This window comes from Lissotriton vulgaris, chromosome 2_1 (assembly GCF_964263255.1).
Source record: "Lissotriton vulgaris chromosome 2_1, aLisVul1.2, whole genome shotgun sequence".
Lineage (NCBI taxonomy): Eukaryota > Metazoa > Chordata > Amphibia > Caudata > Salamandridae > Lissotriton > Lissotriton vulgaris.
In genome coordinates this window covers 2,088,564,977-2,088,586,302 of record NC_141687.1, presented here as the reverse complement: position 1 = coordinate 2,088,586,302, position 21,326 = coordinate 2,088,564,977, and the positions used below count along the sequence as shown (strand labels likewise).

Sequence of the window (21,326 nt, the reverse complement as noted above, 5' to 3'; positions counted from 1 at the left end):
CGTGGTGAGAAATATCCGTCTTCGTACGTTACAGCAGGTCTGTGTTTCTACAGCAGGGTTCCTCTGCGACCTGGGCAGGCCGCTAACATCAATTCGAAAAGGGAAAGCCCAATTTGGAAGAGCCACACAGCAGGTCTTGAAGCTTTAATTTCTTTGTTGGGGGCTTGCCGTATACAGGAAAGTAAGACTTGCTGCATAAAAATATGTCCTTTCAGTCCGACGCGTTTCATGCTTCTGGCAGCATTTCCTCAGGGACTCGGGATTCTTGTACCGCTATTGGCCATCTGTTTTTAGCACGTGTTCTCATTTGAAGGTTCACCTCATTGGGCGTCGCCACACCCGTGGCATCTTGGTCCTCGTAGTGCTTTCGATTTCCTCAGTGGGCCAGGTGCCAATAGCAGTTCGTATTTACCAATGTTACACCCCAGTGGGTTGCGGCCAGTGTCACTTCATTGTACCGGCGTCTCAAAAGCCTCCAAATCAGCTCCTGCTCCCAACGCGGTTCCGTCTTCGTACGTTACCACAGGTCTGTGTTTCTACAGCAGGGTTCCTCCGCGACCTGGGCAGGCCGCTAACATCAATTCGAAAAGGGAAAGCCCAATTTGGAAGAGCCACACAGCAGGTCTTGAAGCTTTAATTTCTTTATTGGGGGCTTGCCGTATACAGGAAAGTAAGACTTGCTGCATAAAAATATGTCCTTTCAGTCCGACGCGTTTCATGCTTCTGGCAGCATTTCCTCAGGGACTCGGGAATCTTGTACCGCTATTGGCCATCTGTTTTTAGCACGTGTTCTCATTGGAAGGTTCACCTCATTGGGCGTCGCCACACCCGTGGCATCTTGGTCCTCGTAGTGCTTTCGATTTCCTCAGTGGGCCAGGTGCCAATAGCAGTTCGTATTTACCAATGTTACACCCCAGTGGGTTGCGGCCAGTGTCACTTCATTGTACCGGCTCTCAAAAGCCTCCAAATCAGCTCCTGCTCCCAACGCGGTTCCGTCTTCGTACGTTACCACAGGTCTGTGTTTCTACAGCAGGGTTCCTCCGCGACCTGGGCAGGCCGCTAACATCAATTCGAAAAGGGAAAGCCCAATTTGGAAGAGCCACACAGCAGGTCTTGAAGCTTTAATTTCTTTATTGGGGGCTTGCCGTATACAGGAAAGTAAGACTTGCTGCATAAAAATATGTCCTTTCAGTCCGACGCGTTTCATGCTTCTGGCAGCATTTCCTCAGGGACTCGGGATTCTTGTACCGCTATTGGCCATCTGTTTTTAGCACGTGTTCTCATTTGAAGGTTCACCTCATTGGGCGTCGCCACACCCGTGGCATCTTGGTCCTCGTAGTGCTTTCGATTTCCTCTGTGGGCCAGGTGCCAATAGCAGTTCGTATTTACCAATGTTACACCCCAGTGGGTTGCGGCCAGTGTCACTTCATTGTACCGGCGTCTCAAAAGCCTCCAAATCAGCTCCTGCTCCCAACGCGGTTCCGTCTTCGTACGTTACAGCAGGTCTGTGTTTCTACAGCAGGGTTCCTCTGCGACCTGGGCAGGCCGCTAACATCAATTCGAAAAGGGAAAGCCCAATTTGGAAGAGCCACACAGCAGGTCTTGAAGCTTTAATTTCTTTGTTGGGGGCTTGCCGTATACAGGAAAGTAAGACTTGCTGCATAAAAATATGTCCTTTCAGTCCGACGCGTTTCATGCTTCTGGCAGCATTTCCTCAGGGACTCGGGATTCTTGTACCGCTATTGGCCATCTGTTTTTAGCACGTGTTCTCATTTGAAGGTTCACCTCATTGGGTGTCGCCACACCCGTGGCATCTTGGTCCTCGTAGTGCTTTCGATTTCCTCAGTGGGCCAGGTGCCAATAGCAGTTCGTATTTACCAATGTTACACCCCAGTGGGTTGCGGCCAGTGTCACTTCATTGTACCGGCGTCTCAAAAGCCTCCAAATCAGCTCCTGCTCCCAACGCGGTTCCGTCTTCGTACGTTACCGCAGGTCTGTGTTTCTACAGCAGGGTTCCTCCGCGACCTGGGCAGGCCGCTAACATCAATTCGAAAAGGGAAAGCCCAATTTGGAAGAGCCACACAGCAGGTCTTGAAGCTTTAATTTCTTTATTGGGGGCTTGCCGTATACAGGAAAGTAAGACTTGCTGCATAAAAATATGTCCTTTCAGTCCGACGCGTTTCATGCTTCTGGCAGCATTTCCTCAGGGACTCGGGATTCTTGTACCGCTATTGGCCATCTGTTTTTAGCACGTGTTCTCATTTGAAGGTTCACCTCATTGGGCGTCGCCACACCCGTGGCATCTTGGTCCTCGTAGTGCTTTCGATTTCCTCTGTGGGCCAGGTGCCAATAGCAGTTCGTATTTACCAATGTTACACCCCAGTGGGTTGCGGCCAGTGTCACTTCATTGTACCGGCGTCTCAAAAGCCTCCAAATCAGCTCCTGCTCCCAACGCGGTTCCGTCTTCGTACGTTACAGCAGGTCTGTGTTTCTACAGCAGGGTTCCTCTGCGACCTGGGCAGGCCGCTAACATCAATTCGAAAAGGGAAAGCCCAATTTGGAAGAGCCACACAGCAGGTCTTGAAGCTTTAATTTCTTTGTTGGGGGCTTGCCGTATACAGGAAAGTAAGACTTGCTGCATAAAAATATGTCCTTTCAGTCCGACGCGTTTCATGCTTCTGGCAGCATTTCCTCAGGGACTCGGGATTCTTGTACCGCTATTGGCCATCTGTTTTTAGCACGTGTTCTCATTTGAAGGTTCACCTCATTGGGCGTCGCCACACCCGTGGCATCTTGGTCCTCGTAGTGCTTTCGATTTCCTCAGTGGGCCAGGTGCCAATAGCAGTTCGTATTTACCAATGTTACACCCCAGTGGGTTGCGGCCAGTGTCACTTCATTGTACCGGCGTCTCAAAAGCCTCCAAATCAGCTCCTGCTCCCAACGCGGTTCCGTCTTCGTACGTTACCGCAGGTTTGTGTTTCTACAGCAGGGTTCCTCCGCGACCTGGGCAGGCTGCTAACATCAATTCGAAAAGGGAAAGCCCAATTTGGAAGAGCCACACAGCAGGTCTTGAAGCTTTAATTTCTTTATTGGGGGCTTGCCGTATACAGGAAAGTAAGACTTGCTGCATAAAAATATGTCCTTTCAGTCCGACGCGTTTCATGCTTCTGGGAGCATTTCCTCAGGGACTCTGGATTCTTGTACCGCTATTGGCCATCTGTTTTTAGCACGTGTTCTCATTTGAAGGTTCACCTCATTGGGCGTCGCCACACCCGTGGCATCTTGGTCCTCGTAGTGCTTTCGATTTCCTCAGTGGGCCAGGTGCCAATAGCAGTTCGTATTTACCAATGTTACACCCCAGTGGGTTGCGGCCAGTGTCACTTCATTGTACCGGCGTCTCAAAAGCCTCCAAATCAGCTCCTGCTCCCAACGCGGTTCCGTCTTCGTACGTTACCGCAGGTCTGTGTTTCTACAGCAGGGTTCCTCCGCGACCTGGGCAGGCCGCTAACATCAATTCGAAAAGGGAAAGCCCAATTTGGAAGAGCCACACAGCAGGTCTTGAAGCTTTAATTTCTTTGTTGGGGGCTTGCCGTATACAGGAAAGTAAGACTTGGTGCATAAAAATATGTCCTTTCAGTCCAACGCGTTTCATGCTTCTGGCAGCATTTCCTCAGGGACTCGGGATTCTTGTACCGCTATTGGCCATCTGTTTTTAGCACGTGTTCTCATTTGAAGGTTCACCTCATTGGGCGTCGCCACACCCGTGGCATCTTGGTCCTCGTAGTGCTTTCGATTTCCTCAGTGGGCCAGGTGCCAATAGCAGTTCGTATTTACCAATGTTACACCCCAGTGGGTTGCGGCCAGTGTCACTTCATTGTACCGGCGTCTCAAAAGCCTCCAAATCAGCTCCTGCTCCCAACGCGGTTCCGTCTTCGTACGTTACCGCAGGTCTGTGTTTCTACAGCAGGGTTCCTCCGCGACCTAGGCAGGCCGCTAACATCAATTCGAAAATGGGAAAGCCCAATTTGGAAGAGCCACACAGCAGGTCTTGAAGCTTTAATTTCTTTATTGGGGGCTTGCCGTATACAGGAAAGTAAGACTTGCTGCATAAAAATATGTCCTTTCAGTCCGACGCGTTTCATGCTTCTGGCAGCATTTCCTCAGGGACTCGGGATTCTTGTACCGCTATTGGCCATCTGTTTTTAGCACGTGTTCTCATTTGAAGGTTTACCTCATTGGGCGTCGCCACACCCGTGGCATCTTGGTCCTCGTAGTGCTTTCGATTTCCTCAGGGGGCCAGGTGCCAATAGCAGTTCGTATTTACTAATGTTACACCCCAGTGGGTTGCGGCCAGTGTCACTTCATTGTACCGGCGTCTCAAAAGCCTCCAAATCAGCTCCTGCTCCCAACGCGGTTCCGTCTTCGTACGTTACCGCAGGTCTGTGTTTCTACAGCAGGGTTCCTCCGCGACCTGGGCAGGCCGCTAACATCAATTCGAAAAGGGAAAGCCCAATTTGGAAGAGCCACACAGCAGGTCTTAAAGCTTTAATTTCTTTATTGGGGGCTTGCCGTATACAGGAAAGTAAGACTTGCTGCATAAAAATATGTCCTTTCAGTCCGACGCGTTTCATGCTTCTGGCAGCATTTCCTCAGGGACTCGGGATTCTTGTACCGCTATTGGCCATCTGTTTTTAGCACGTGTTCTCATTTGAAGGTTCACCTCATTGGGCGTCGCCACACCCGTGGCATCTTGGTCCTCGTAGTGCTTTCGATTTCCTCAGTGGGCCAGGTGCCAATAGCAGTTCGTATTTACCAATGTTACACCCCAGTGGGTTGGGGCCAGTGTCACTTCATTGTACCGGCGTCTCAAAAGCCTCCAAATCAGCTCCTGCTCCCAACGCGGTTTCGTCTTCGTACGTTACCGCAGGTCTGTGTTTCTACAGCAGGGTTCCTCCGCGACCTGGGCAGGCCGCTAACATCAATTCGAAAAGGGAAAGCCCAATTTGGAAGATTGTTTAGCGGCAGTTCCAGCCGCAACGAAGTCCCACCGCAATTTGAACGGGACCTCCTAGCAGAATACGGAGAGGCGAGGAGAGACGGCGTGGCCAGCACAGGCAAGGTGCAATGATGTTAACCCAACAGTGAGCATATGCCCAACCGGGACTTTATTTTCTAGGAGCCAGGTACGGAGCCACTTGGTTAATGAACTACGAGTTGGTGATGGCGTGATTAAACTACCAAGACCAGCATGCCATGGCGCCCAATGGGGCGGGACTCCATATCCAATAAAAACACATGTTCTTAAAACCTCCGTATCCTGTCTCCTTGCCGCCAGTGATCAAGAGCTGAGACAAGCTCGAAACGCATATGGCAACCAGTGTGCACATTGCTGGGCTACTACCTACCTGGTTACACGGATACCACGCCGAGCTGCGACTTCGTAAGTTGTGGAACAACTTTTTCTGATGTTTAGCGGCAGTTCCAGCCGCAACAAAGTCCCACCGCAATTTGAACGGGACCTCCTAGCAGAATACGGAGAGGCGAGGAGGGACGGCGTGGCCAGCACAGGCAAGGTGCAATGATGTTAACCCAACAGTGAGCACATGCCCAACCGGGACTTTATTTTCTAGGAGCCAGGTACAGAGCCACTTGGTTAATGAACTACGAGTTGGTGATGGCGTGATTAAACTACCAAGACCAGCATGCCATGGCGCCCAATGGGGCGGGACTCCATATCCAATAAAAACACATGTTCTTAAAACCTCCGTATCCTGTCTCCTTGCCGCCAGTGATCAAGAGCTGAGACAAGCTCGAAACGCGTATGGCAACCAGTGTGCACATTGCTGGGCTACTACCTACCTGGTTACACGGATACCACGCCGAGCTGCGACTTCGTAAGTTGTGGAACAACTTTTTCTGATGTTTAGCGGCAGTTCCAGCCGCAACGAAGTCCCACCGCAATTTGAACGGGACCTCCTAGCAGAATACGGAGAGGCGAGGAGGGACGGCGTGGCCAGCACAGGCAAGGTGCAATGATGTTAACCCAACAGTGAGCACATGCCCAACCGGGACTTTATTTTCTAGGAGCCAGGTACGGAGCCACTTGGTTAATGAACTACGAGTTGGTGATGGCGTGATTAAACTACCAAGACCAGCATGCCATGGCGCCCAATGGGGCGGGACTCCATATCCAATAAAAACACATGTTCTTAAAACCTCCGTATCCTGTCTCCTTGCCGCCAGTGATCAAGAGCTGAGACAAGCTCGAAACGCGTATGGCAACCAGTGTGCACATTGCTGGGCTACTACCTACCTGGTTACACGGATACCACGCCGAGCTGCGACTTCGTAAGTTGTGGAACAACTTTTTCTGATGTTTAGCGGCAGTTCCAGCCGCAACGAAGTCCCACCGCAATTTGAACGGGACCTCCTAGCAGAATACGGAGAGGCGAGGAGGGACGGCGTGGCCAGCACAGGCAAGGTGCAATGATGTTAACCCAACAGTGAGCACATGCCCAACCGGGACTTTATTTTCTAGGAGCCAGGTACGGAGCCACTTGGTTAATGAACTACGAGTTGGTGATGGCGTGATTAAACTACCAAGACCAGCATGCCATGGCGCCCAATGGGGCGGGACTCCATATCCAATAAAAACACATGTTCTTAAAACCTCCGTATCCTGTCTCCTTGCCGCCAGTGATCAAGAGCTGAGACAAGCTCGAAACGCGTATGGCAACCAGTGTGCACATTGCTGGGCTACTACCTACCTGGTTACACGGATACCACGCCGAGCTGCGACTTCGTAAGTTGTGGAACAACTTTTTCTGATGTTTAGCGGCAGTTCCAGCCGCAACGAAGTCCCACCGCAATTTGAACGGGACCTCCTAGCAGAATACGGAGAGGTGAGGAGGGACGGCGTGGCCAGCACAGGCAAGGTGCAATGATGTTAACCCAACAGTGAGCACATGCCCAACCGGGACTTTATTTTCTAGGAGCCAGGTACGGAGCCACTTGGTTAATGAACTACGAGTTGGTGATGGCGTGATTAAACTACCAAGACCAGCATGCCATGGTGCCCAATGGGGCGGGACTCCATATCCAATAAAAACACATGTTCTTAAAACCTCCGTATCCTGTCTCCTTGCCGCCAGTGATCAAGAGCTGAGACAAGCTCGAAACGCGTATGGCAACCAGTGTGCACATTGCTGGGCTACTACCTACCTGGTTACACGGATACCACGCCGAGCTGCGACTTCGTAAGTTGTGGAACAACTTTTTCTGATGTTTAGCGGCAGTTCCAGCCGCAACGAAGTCCCACCGCAATTTGAACGGGACCTCCTAGCAGAATACGGAGAGGCGAGGAGGGACGGCGTGGCCAGCACAGGCAAGGTGCAATGATGTTAACCCAACAGTGAGCACATGCCCAACCGGGACTTTATTTTCTAGGAGCCAGGTACGGAGCCACTTGGTTAATGAACTACGAGTTGGTGATGGCGTGATTAAACTACCAAGACCAGCATGCCATGGCGCCCAATGGGGCGGGACTCCATATCCAATAAAAACACATGTTCTTAAAACCTCCGTATCCTGTCTCCTTGCCGCCAGTGATCAAGAGCTGAGACAAGCTCGAAACGCGTATGGCAACCAGTGTGCACATTGCTGGGCTACTACCTACCTGGTTACACGGATACCACGCCGAGCTGCGACTTCGTAAGTTGTGGAACAACTTTTTCTGATGTTTAGCGGCAGTTCCAGCCGCAACGAAGTCCCACCGCAATTTGAACGGGACCTCCTAGCAGAATACGGAGAGGCGAGGAGGGACGGCGTGGCCAGCACAGGCAAGGTGCAATGATGTTAACCCAACAGTGAGCACATGCCCAACGGGACTTTATTTTCTAGGAGCCAGGTACGGAGCCACTTGGTTAATGAACTACGAGTTGGTGATGGCGTGATTAAACTACCAAGACCAGCATGCCATGGCGCCCAATGGGGCGGGACTCCATATCCAATAAAAACACATGTTCTTAAAACCTCCGTATCCTGTCTCCTTGCCGCCAGTGATCAAGAGCTGAGACAAGCTCGAAACGCGTATGGCAACCAGTGTGCACATTGCTGGGCTACTACCTACCTGGTTACACGGATACCACGCCGAGCTGCGACTTCGTAAGTTGTGGAACAACTTTTTCTGATGTTTAGCGGCAGTTCCAGCCGCAACGAAGTCCCACCGCAATTTGAACGGGACCTCCTAGCAGAATACGGAGAGGCGAGGAGGGACGGCGTGGCCAGCACAGGCAAGGTGCAATGATGTTAACCCAACAGTGAGCACATGCCCAACCGGGACTTTATTTTCTAGGAGCCAGGTACGGAGCCACTTGGTTAATGAACTACGAGTTGGTGATGGCGTGATTAAACTACCAAGACCAGCATGCCATGGCGCCCAATGGGGCGGGACTCCATATCCAATAAAAACACATGTTCTTAAAACCTCCGTATCCTGTCTCCTTGCCGCCAGTGATCAAGAGCTGAGACAAGCTCGAAACGCGTATGGCAACCAGTGTGCACATTGCTGGGCTACTACCTACCTGGTTACACGGATACCACGCCGAGCTGCGACTTCGTAAGTTGTGGAACAACTTTTTCTGATGTTTAGCGGCAGTTCCAGCCGCAACGAAGTCCCACCGCAATTTGAACGGGACCTCCTAGCAGAATACGGAGAGGCGAGGAGGGACGGCGTGGCCAGCACAGGCAAGGTGCAATGATGTTAACCCAACAGTGAGCACATGCCCAACCGGGACTTTATTTTCTAGGAGCCAGGTACGGAGCCACTTGGTTAATGAACTACGAGTTGGTGATGGCGTGATTAAACTACCAAGACCAGCATGCCATGGCGCCCAATGGGGCGGGACTCCATATCCAATAAAAACACATGTTCTTAAAACCTCCGTATCCTGTCTCCTTGCCGCCAGTGATCAAGAGCTGAGACAAGCTCGAAACGCGTATGGCAACCAGTGTGCACATTGCTGGGCTACTACCTACCTGGTTACACGGATACCACGCCGAGCTGCGACTTCGTAAGTTGTGGAACAACTTTTTCTGATGTTTAGCGGCAGTTCCAGCCGCAACGAAGTCCCACCGCAATTTGAACGGGACCTCCTAGCAGAATACGGAGAGGCGAGGAGGGACGGCGTGGCCAGCACAGGCAAGGTGCAATGATGTTAACCCAACAGTGAGCACATGCCCAACCGGGACTTTATTTTCTAGGAGCCAGGTACGGAGCCACTTGGTTAATGAACTACGAGTTGGTGATGGCGTGATTAAACTACCAAGACCAGCATGCCATGGCGCCCAATGGGGCGGGACTCCATATCCAATAAAAACACATGTTCTTAAAACCTCCGTATCCTGTCTCCTTGCCGCCAGTGATCAAGAGCTGAGACAAGCTCGAAACGCGTATGGCAACCAGTGTGCACATTGCTGGGCTACTACCTACCTGGTTACACGGATACCACGCCGAGCTGCGACTTCGTAAGTTGTGGAACAACTTTTTCTGATATATATATATATATATATATATATATATATATATATATATATATATATATATATATATATATATATATATATATATATATATATATGTATATATATATATATATATATATATATATATATATATATATATATATATATTAAAGAACTGGGTTGAGAAAATTTCACTTAGATGTTATAGTCAATAAATGCTCAGTTGCCACAATATTATTTTTAAAATATTGAAATACCTTTGAGCGGAGGTTCCTCCATGAGGGCTGAGGCTGAAGTGTAGGAAACGTGAAAAATAAAATTGTAATAAAACAGATGTATTACCATTTTATTTATTGTCCTGCCTGCAGCCAAGTCTGAGGACGGGGCAGCAGCAGGGATGATTAGTGTGCACTTCAGTTTAAAGTGTGCATGTCAGTTTGGCAGGCTGTCTTGTGACGGCCAGCATGACATGTAAACACTCCAGTCCAAGTTGTCTGAGACATCGTGTGGAGAGCAAGTACATACCCCAAGTGCTTTAAGGAATGTTGCACCATCATGCTCTAACCAATACTGGTACTTTTCTCATGCTGACTGAGCAGCATGAGAGAAGCGTCTGGAATTGTTAGAGGGGAGTTGCTGGCTGGAGTTCTGGTAACCTATGCTGCCGAGATGAAGAGGAGCACCGGGCACGAGGCAGTAGTTAAGTAAATTTTTTTTATTTTTTTAAAGTTGGTTTAACTCACTTACAGGCACTTTGAGTCTTGGAGTGCCTTCAGTCTCAACTCCACGGCTCTCAATCATGGCCCTTTATAAAAATTGTTTAAAACAGACCACGATTGGGAGGTTTGGCTTTGAACCTAAGGGTACTGCTGGTTTTTATTAGTGTCTGTCAGTGGATTACATATTCGCCAGTCACCCCAGCTATTTGTTTGCCTCTGGCCACCACTTATATCCTTAGAAAAATCTTCAGTTGTTGAGATATTAATCTTCTGACCCAAAGCCTGAAACTACTGAAATTAGCGCGCTATAGTTATGTATACACAGCAATAAATCTGGTGAAGGATTGCCCATTATTTTACACTTCATTTGAAACTTTACTTACTACTGTTCTCAAAGTATCATTTCCAATTTGGCAAGTGGGATGAAATTAAAAACTGCTGGGATGAAGTATACTAACATATATTAGCCCACCTGCCTTTCCCAGTTCTTCAGTGCACAGGAGGTATACCTTTGGTGATGATGTAAGATCAGGTTGGCTATCATTTTACAGAACCAAACTCCAAAATCGGGGTTATAGTCTGCAAAACATAAAATGACAAGTTCCTAGCAGACAGGATGATTTTTCTTCCTGCGCCTGATGGATAATTCTTAATTGTCCTGTTCGCCACCACCATAGATTACATTTAGTTGTGAACAAGGACAACAAGCATTTAAAGGTCAGCCCTAAATAGTCCAGTGAACTCAAGATAGCGGCCCTGTGGTTCGCCATGGTAGAATCAGCAAAGGCACCAATGCTTAAAACCAAGCATTTCTCCCACCTCCGTGGAAGGCTGGTTTCCATGGGTTTATCAGATGAAGATATCTGCTATTTTGCTTGCAGGATGCCCATAACTTGTCCAATGCTGAACGCTCCCCTAATTGTCTATTGCATGAAATCTAACTTTGTCTTAAATATGATTTGTCCAATAATGAACTTGCTGGCAGGGAAGAGTTTACTGGCAACACAACAATACTATTGAGTTATTATGATTATAATGTTTCGCAAAATATGACACTCTTCTATTACTGTACCTGACTGTGTCATATGAATTGTGCTAATGAATTCCATGCATGTTTCTGAATATTATTATAGAATAAATGAAAAATACTCACCTTCCAGATGTTTGAATCTCGTAAAGTTTGGAAGCATCCATAGAACGTCCACTAACTATTCGAGCCTTTCAGTGAAGAAAAAAATAAAACATACATCGTTAATAGATGGTTTACTGAAGCCATCCGTTGTTTAAATAGGGTTACATCATACAGAGAACATCTGTCATGAACGATGTAAAGCAGGGTCAGCTCCATGCCAAAGCAAAAGCATTTATAAATTCAAAATATGCCGAATTTGGCGAGGTTAGAAAAACATTGGTATGGCCAATAAAATGTTGGTGGGAGTTTTCTACGTGTGTTGCAAGCAATCATTACAAGTAGGTAAAATAAATGCTTTGCTTGACAGCAGCAGACCCTTATGTTGGCAAACATGACGTAAGGTAAGCACCACAGTGAAGAGGATACCCCTGTTTTTTGATGCAACACATTTGGAGTTCACTCAAAGGACAACAGAAAATGGGAGCTGGGATAACATGCAGATTTCCATAACTCAAATAAACAAAACAAACAGGTCAAAATAAATCACAAACAAATATTAACAAGACATGATCCCTTAAGAAAGATGTGATTTAAAACCTTTTCATCCATAGAATTGCTATCTGAAAGAGAACCAGGAAGAGGGGGAATACATGTTAGAAAAATTAATGGCAAATAATGTTGTTTAGATATGAACTACTGCATTCTTCAAAAATAAATAAACAGGGTAAATCAACAAAGGATTATGTGCTTCAGGGGCTCTAATTCAGAACCAAAATAATGCAATATTAGTTGCCAACATATATTCAAGAAATAATGAAGTAATGCATAGTAATGACCAATGTTTCAGAATTAACAATAGTTGATTTGATATTTATTCAATTGCTACCTGTACTTACATTGAGAGGATTAACAATTTAAATAAGAACCGATTTCATAAATGGTTAAGAATACATTGGCAGAATTGCGCACTTTCTATATTGACCTCCTCTTGAAAGGTGCTTACGGCAGGATTATTACGATAAACTAATCAAATTCAAAACAATAAAATGGTGCATTTCACATACATTAAAATTGAATAGTGAATAGCGGTTGTATTATGACAGGCATACACGCCCACCAACATGTTATAGACTTTGGGGGAGGCAGCCCATGTTATTCATATTTGTTTGCAGGGTACTCATCCTAGGAAGAGCTTGTTTGTGTCGTTTATAATTTAAGTGCCATATCAGTGCTTAATCTGTGCCAGTGTTTTTCGGTGCTCGGTACCAGAACTTATTTTTAAACATGAGAACTTATTTATGAGAGTACATCACACGGTGGAGAGCTCAGCCTTTCGCAATTTAATGTATTACAAAATAATAGCACGTGCACTTCCAGGCCATCCTTACAGCGTGGGATGATGACCTGCTACTGTCAAAATGTTCTACTTGTTTAAGTGTAACAGTTAGGTGATGATTGTCCTGCCATTTATTAGCAGTGGCAGCAGCTATGGGTGCTGCTGGTTGCAGAGGAATACCTAAGGCCTGGCATTTTCGTCATTTTATGAACTATACAAAACTTTCCTAAAGTTTGACTCATCCAAACTGACTCGATCCTGAGGAGTTTCATGATGATCCATCAACGTGCAGAGATAGTGGCAGTGTTCCAAAAGTGCAACACTTCATTTTAAATCGCATAAGGAAACATTGTATACAGAGGTCAAATAAAGTTAAGAAACACATTAATTAGTGAGCCACTATCTTGGACTTGCCAAGGCTGACAGAAGTTAATGGGGAGAGGATGTAGCCTCACGGCTAGACCGGTAGGTCTCGAAGCTGGGCGACCAGTTTGAGTCTCAGCAAGGGACTCTCAAAAACCTGTGATTCTCGGCAAATCACTTAATCTCCCCGTGCCTAGCAAAATGAATGTGTCCATCTGTAATACAACTGCTGCTCATGTAAAGCGCTATGATACCTTCAGGTCAAGTTCGTGCTATATAAATCTCCGAAAAAAGAATGAAGGCATCTGATTGGACAAGGGAACATTTAGTCTCTTGAACTAATATTTGAATCTTTTGACACACTATGAACTCCACCAATTTGACTGACTGACTGTAAGCAGTTTTTGTATAGCAACCATTTCAAGATGTAAGACAGTGACATTAAGACCATTGATGATATACCACTATATTTGGATATGGGATGCATGTACAATTACACACATTTCAGAGTCTTTAATATGACTTATCCATTTGTTTCATTGACAACCACAGCACACAAGCAATGTACATTGTTTAGAGGTTGGTTGTGACTTATTCAGTACTATTTCATTAGAACCAATGTGCCTGGTGCATATAGTAAATTAGCCTCTCTAAATTTCTGCCAGATAGGACGTTTTGTCCTGAAGAGACCCTGATAAATTACAAGTAGGGTGAAATCGTCGACAATTTTAAAGGGATTGTCTGTTACTCAATTACATTGTTGACAGGATTCAGTAAATACATTTCAGACTGTTGTGTGTTTAAGGAATTTTGAGACCAGTTCAATGAAAAGGAGCCTGGGTGCAAGGCTAGGCCTGCACCCAGAGGTTATTGTGCATGCAAGCAGCTGTCCTATGTTTTCTCACTGCTTCAAATATTGAGAGTCTTTTGAACAAGCTGAACATATTATTTGATCATTCACACTTGAGACTCTGCGGGATGTCTCACTGTGCACATATCTCTGTATTCCCCAAACTTTGATTACAGCGGCGGTCCGTGCAGGTAACCGCGGTGGGGCCATGTAAGGGGGGATTTCGAGGCACGGTTGTGGAGGGGAGATTAAATAAATACTTTTCCATCTGCATCGTCCATCGAAATCCGCCTTTACACGGCCCCACCGCTGTTACCTGCATGGACCGCGGCTGCTTGGCTAATGCTGGTGTCATATGTGAACTGAGTAATACCCTGAATGATATCATGTGTGAGTTAATGAGAAATGTAAGGAGGGGACAGGAGCTCTAGATTCCTGCTTATACTATAACCGTGGAATTTTGGTTCATTTTCATGTTTTTGCATTGTAACTATACCATCACTAACTGTGGTTCTTAATGCATTTTTTAAAGGTAAACATACGGTAATTTTACCCTTCATTATATCAAAGGCAGAGGATGTTGCTTTGCAGATATATAATTACTGTGATATACAGATTCCATTGAATGGGAGGCCCAGTCCTAACTGATTGTGATATTATTCATGTGGAATATGGGTTTCACAGAGTCGGAGGCCTAGTTTCAATATGATGCACTTTTTTACAGAAATTGTTCTAAACACATATCTCCTTTTCTATAAGCTTTACCGCTGCTCTTCATTTTATCAGCCTCCACGTAATGAAAGCTAAGCAAAACCAGAACATGTTAATTGCAAACAGGGCTATTATTAGCTGAACTGTTAAGATATTTCTCATTTGTACAGGAAGTTTCTGAGCTATAACATTAAATGCCTTTCTCTTCCTTTTGTTACAGAAAAGCACTTACTATAGTTCAGTATTTAAATTATTGTTTTTAATGATCATTTCCATGTTTGAAAAAAAATACCCTTTTCACACAACTCCACTTACACTAAGACATATTATCCAGCAAAATATAAAAATACCGTCAATTCTCTGTTGCTGTAAACATGAATCTTAAGGATAGGCATGGTGCCCCAACAGGTGTCGGACGTACTGTATATAAGAATTGCCAAATGTATATTCCATTTCTTTTTATATTTTAATAAAAAACTTTAAAAAAAGAAATAAATAAAAATCATATTATAAAAGACATTTTAGGCACCTCTTTCAGATAGGTCAAAATTCGAGGTAACTACGTTTTATATGTATGAGAGTTTAAAATGCATATTGATTGTATTCCTCATCCTCTCATGCAACTTTCTGAAATTACAAAAGGGAAGGACCAGTTGGTGGAATTAATTTTTATTTGAAACCAACATCAATAGTTACTGATTCAAATAGCAATATAAACATATGTTTTATATTTTTAATTGCAGACCTAGGTGTCATATCAAAAAAGGAATAAAAAAACATTTGTCATAAATCCATATATATTCATCCCCCCAAAAATTATTTTCTGAACATCTTATTAGGGTAACTTCTGACATTTAATAAAGTGCCTAAATAGTGCAAAAATATTGCATTCCATCCTCCCCCCTTCCTATGATATGAGGCCCCCTATTTTTATATACAATGTGTAGTGCGCTTTTATAGATGGATTTACAGTTTGTCGTTCTGCAAAATCCTCAGGTTATGGGGTAATACAAAATTTTAGGATAATCTATATGGAACAAATTGTGGTGGGTATTGCACTGGTAGATTATTTTGGGGTTTTGTAATTCTGAAATGAAGAGCTATTTTGTTACTACCAATCTCTAAATCATATCCTACGTCCCTGAATTAAAACATTTATTGTTAAAAACAAGTTCCATTTGAGCAAAACTCATATGAGTAGTCATGGGTTGGCCAGGTTCCTGTGCAATCTGCATTAACCTGTGTAGTGGGGATTGGCATAAAACTTCGTTAAGGTGAAGAGTTAACTATTGTGTAGTGATGAGTGTGTGTCAAGAATCATAGCAAGATGTTCTAAAATGCCTAATCCTTGAACTAGCACAAATATTTTGCAGTGCCAAAATATTATTAAAATGAAATGTCCCATCAAATATTTTGTCATCCGCAATTACAGCAGAGTTCACAATTATGTATTTGGTGAAGGCATCTCTTAACTTAGGGGCCTATTAGGATGGCGGTCGGACCTGCGTCCGTCCGCCACCCCGAGGTGGAGAGACCGTTCGCAGGGGCAACGGCGGTCTTTCCGGTGCAATGAGGATGAGACCCGCTGTTCTGACATGGTTTTTGGCTCTATTTCTGAGTGATGATGACTTTAAGCTTGCTAACATCTTGAATCTGTATTCTTGCTTTGTGTTGGTCCTTTTAAAGCCTTTTTCCAGACCTAGAAGCATAAACTAGAGGATAGCTGCTTAATATGATGATAGATCCCTTATTCTTGACTCTAATCCATCTATTGCCTATTGGCTTTGACATAATTATGTGTCCTTTCATCATCCTGCCTATAGTAGAGGGTGGATCCTGTAGTCCTGACTTTATATTACATATTGGTATGGTTTGTGTAGGTACTCTGACAGAGCTAAGTGTTATTTCATCCTTCTCAGGCCTACAAGGCCCAGAACTAGAGAGACTCCATTTTGCTTTCTGTCCCTGCAGAACTGAGATGCTTGCAGGGTAAAGGTAATGTTTTAGTTTTAAGCTGTTGTTCGCCCTAAACGAACTGGAGAGAACCGGCCAGAGCTGAATCTAATCAGGAAGTGTCTCTGGCTCAGGTCTCTAGACGAAACAAGCAGCTGGTCACTGTGGGAGCGTCTAGCGCAAGGAGCCTGGTACATGGAATCTGTGGGAGAAGGCTGCTGGCTGGAACTTTCCATGAGGATGCAGCATTCCATATTAGTGAAGTGCAGAGGCGGAGTCAGTTAGTTGAGTTGGATTGGAGCAGAGGAGAGGAGTGGAGTTGCAGAAGGAGTGGAGAATCAGAAAGAGTTTGAGCTGGAAGGAGTTGAGTTGGATTCGAGCAGAGGAGAGGAGTGCAGTTGCAGAAAGAGTTGAGTGCAGAAGGAGAGAAGTTGGAGCAGAGGAGAAGAGACAGAAGATGCTTGGAACAGAGAGAAGACAGACAGACAGTCAGTGAGCTGAAACTGAAGGAAGCAGTCAGAAGCAGTTACTTATCAGGAGGAGTTGTGAACAGCTGGAGTCTGAAGTAATGCCTTTTGGAAGAGACTGAAGTTATATCATGGATTAATCTGTGGGAGCAGCTGGAGTGAATTGGACATTGGAATAGAGACAATTGGACAGAGTGAAGAAGCTAGTGGAGCCAACGGTTATCAGAGCGGCAGAAACTATTAGACTGAAGTTGGAAGGTGGAGAGAGTTCGTGGGGGAGAGGAATCCAGTGCAGAGTGATCAGCGCAGATGTGTGTCCAAGAGTGCAGGAGAGGATCTAAGACGAGTTAAGGCACAGACGAGAGAGGAGCCCAGATGACAGCTAGAGCAAGACCTCACACTCCTTAGGTGATACCTTTCCTTACCTTTAAATATTAACCTTGTCCCTATTGTGTGTCTAATCCTTTTTCTTTCAGAGGTGTGCAGTTTATTTACAGTTCCTGTTAGTTACATGTGGATGTAGTATAGTAATAAAGCTTTACAGAGACCCCGCAGATCTGTGTATGTGTCTATTCCCATTTTATTGATATTGTAATAAAGATACCCCAGTTCTTAGTGAACCAGCATGTGCCTCGTATTCTTGTTCAATCAGGGTAACCTGTTCTTCTAGTCAGGCATTGTTTTCATGAACGGATGTAATTCCCGGTCAGGTAAGTAGTGACTGAGCAATGAGGGAGAGAGGGGCCCCTTGAGGAGGAGAATAGATTGTACATCATCTAATTTGGTAAACTGTTGTGTGCTATAATATTGTAGTATCGTATCCCTAGTAGCCAATGAGAGATTCCTTCCAAGGGTATTCATAGGAAAGTGATCGTCGTTGGTAGGCGGCGTTAATGAGAACACCAGGCGGGACACTGGTGCCGATACCCGCAGGATTGCGGCTTGGGATGTAAGTAATGAGAACACCAGGAAGGATACTGGTGCCTATGTCCGCAGGATTGCGGCTCAGAATGTAAGTGAGAGAACACCAGGGAGGAGACTGGTGTCTAGGCACGCAGGATTGCGGCTTGTTGGGTGGGCACTGACTGTGATCAGTGTGTAATGGTAGCTAATCAGAACTGCCCTAGGGTAGATTAGTCTGGGCCCATGTGGTCGCAAGACTATGAGGTATGAGTGTGGTGTAGGGCATGGACGTCCTTAGTAATCAGTGAGTATTCCTAGTAATCCCTATAGATTAAGTGGTGTTTCTGGTGATATGAGCTTGTATATTGCGAGTTCCCCATCCTCAGGTAGGTATCCAGGTGCCTGGATAGATGGGTCCTGAGGAGGGAGGTGGTTACGTTTCGGCTGGGTTGGTGGTGCTCTGGTGAGCTGATCCTATCTGGTCCGAGAATCCGGCCGTTACACCCGCACCCTGGCGGTCACATCCTGTATCTTTAACCTTGCGGCAGGTGCTGCTTGAAGCAGCACCCGCCGCAAGGTTAAAAATGTATGTATTACATTTACATGCATAAAGTGGCAGGCAACCCCCCTTGTTCACACCCACCCCGACACCCTGGGGGCCCGCAACGGGCCCCAAAACACCAAAGACCACATGATTTTCAACGGCGGAAAAGCCAGCGTGGAAAAGCATGTTGCAATGCACATCGTAATTTGGCTGATGGTGTCCTGCAGACACCGCCACCAAATAGCCCTCCACACCCCGCGGATCAGCGGCGGACGGACCTGCCATCCGCCGCTGGTCCCACCAGAATCCATCCTAATCTGGCGGTGGGTGTTTTCTGTGGCCACGGCGGTGAATCCGCATCCTCCAGGCCGGCGGTAGCGTCCGCTGGCCCGGAGGATGCGGATTTACCGCCATCAAAATCGGCCCCAAAATCAAGAATGGGGATGCAATAACGCAATACCTTACGGAAGCCAACTGGGGGGTATTATTCAATAGGAAGGGTAATGAGAATTTTTTCCCCAAAAAATGAAATAAACTTTAGGTGCCTAATCACTACTAGCATTGTAAATTAAGTAGCCTGCGTGCAATTATATTTTGTGTGATGCTGATCACATCAGGTAATTACAAGATGTAAGACATTGGATTATTGGTTTGAGTGGGTAGAATCCCCACTCAGGCAACAACAAAATCCTTGACAGGATGAACCACAAAAGTCACCAAATTACCCTGTGCTTAACCCTCTAGTAGTCTAGCACAAAGCAGTCAGGCTCAACTTAAAGTCAATGTGTAATACATTTATGAAGCACAGAAACAGTAATAAAGGTATAACACAACACAAGACAAACCTCGAACCAATTTAGAAAAATAGAGTACATTGTCAAATGATACCAGATCAACAAGTATCCAATCAGTAGATCCGGAGATATTCAATTTTAAATGTTTTAGGGAAAAAGCACCTAAAGCACAAAGTGCCAATAGCGGTAATCTGATCACGCTAGACTGGGGAAAGTCACAAGTTCAGGCTGACCACAATGGAGCACAGGTCGGAAACAGGGACAAGGTTAGTCCAACTGAAATGTTACCTTCTCAACTCTGGTGCAAAGAGTTTCATTAGCATTAGAGAAAGCTGCAAGCCAGAGGCTTTTGGCGTGACTAGCAGGTCAAGCTTTGAGAATAGTAATTGCTGTAGCCCTATGATCCAGTCAGCGCTGGAGCTTCCCATTGGTGGTTGCTGGAGGCTGTCTTTGCTATAGCATAAGTCTCATGTTGCTGGTGGTCATGGTCATACATTGTCGGCGGGAAGAGCAGATTTCACAGGAGCTTAGCATTAGTGGGGGGCAGAGTTTTGGCAGAAACAGAACCATTTGCGTTTGCAAATAGCCCAAACTTCAGAATTTTCACTTTTCTTCTTGAGGAGTGCTCTCTGATACCAACCAAGGGTGCAGGATTGGGGACACACCTCTTGGGGATCAGGACTCACTCCTGCAGTGGACAGCAGCATTGTGTTGGCAGGTCTAGTTGCATTTGGTCAAATTGGCAGTTGCAGGGAGGCCTCTGAAGCTTATTTTGTCCTTATAACTCACACTGGAGGTCAGTTAACTGACCCTCGGAGTCACTCTGGGTAGCCTGGGAGGAAAGCAAGCAGGTCCAGTCTTCCTTCTACGACTGCAAGGTGGATCTTCAATCAGCAGGGTAGTCCTCTGGCAGCAGGACAGTCCTTCTTCTGAGTCTATAACAGATACTGGAGCTTCTGCAGAGTGGGTCTGGAGGTCCAATATTTATACTAGGTGCCAGCCTTTGTGTGGAGTGACACACTGTCCTCTTCCAGCACTGGCTCTGGAAAGGCCCTCCCTTCCCCTGGGCAAGGCTCCAAATTGTCTGTGGTAACAAAAGGCATTTTCGGTCTTGGATAAGGCTCCTTTTTGTGTGCTTGAGGAAAAGTCCTTCGGATCATAAATGAGACTGGGTACAGCTCCTCCCAGCCATCCTGTCAGGATATCCCATCCTTCCCACAGCTAAACCTTTTTTTTTTTTACTGTCCGAAAACAATATACAAATCCCAATAGCAGAGTCATTCATAGTCATGTGACCCAGGACCCTGCACAAGAAAATGGCAACTTTCTGAAAGTGGTACTTTCAGAATTGTAACTCAAAATCTGACTTTCTCATTAAAGAGGATTTTAACACCTTGGCTGCTAGGTGTTTTCCCGTCCTGTGCTGGAAATTGCTATTTTACTTTTTTTATGACGAGCTCAGCTCGTCATCAGCACAGCTCAACTGTGCATCATGACGAGCTGAGCTCGTCATGAGCATCGAAAGGGTTAAATTAGAATTTATCTGAGTATTATCAGTATATTTACAGACAGATCTTACAGCAGTGAAAAACAAGTTTAGGGGGTTTGTACTGTCAGAAAATGTAAAACTGAAGTACACATGTCATACTTTTTAAATAAAATGCTCCCTGCCCTTGGATCCTTTAGGACCTTCCTTGGGGCTAACTTATTATTCAAAATAATGATTTAGGCCGGGCAAAATGTTTATTTTGGGAGGTTGAAAAGAGAAATTTAAAACTGCACTACAGGCTGCAGTGATTGGCCAGAGGCAGGTGTTAAAAGACTACTTTGGTGGGTCGCACAATGATACATGACATTAGGTATACTTAAACGTTCTTAAACAACATAATTTTACTAGCAGCAGCATTCTGCATTAGTAAAACCAAGCTCTGGTCAATTGCAAATTTGTATATTTTTTTATTTTTTCTACATGGGGAAAAACATTCATTTTGCTACAAACATAAGCAAAGTGCATTTCACAATATGAATGCCT

The 21,326-nt window shown here is 45.6% G+C and overlaps 1 protein-coding gene across 2 annotated transcripts in view; it reads right to left on the bottom strand.

Moving 5' to 3' along the window:
• Positions 1-21,326, bottom strand: part of UNC13C (unc-13 homolog C) — a 1,328,864-nt gene that overhangs the window by 1,091,983 nt on the left and 215,555 nt on the right. For both annotated transcript variants that reach the window (XM_086958316.1, XM_086958317.1), the window contains exons 2-3: positions 11,971-11,993; positions 11,395-11,459 (exon numbers count right to left, since the gene is read on the bottom strand). In XM_086958316.1, coding sequence (XP_086814442.1) covers positions 11,395-11,459; positions 11,971-11,993 — 88 coding nt within the window. The remainder of the gene's footprint in view (positions 1-11,394; positions 11,460-11,970; positions 11,994-21,326) is intronic.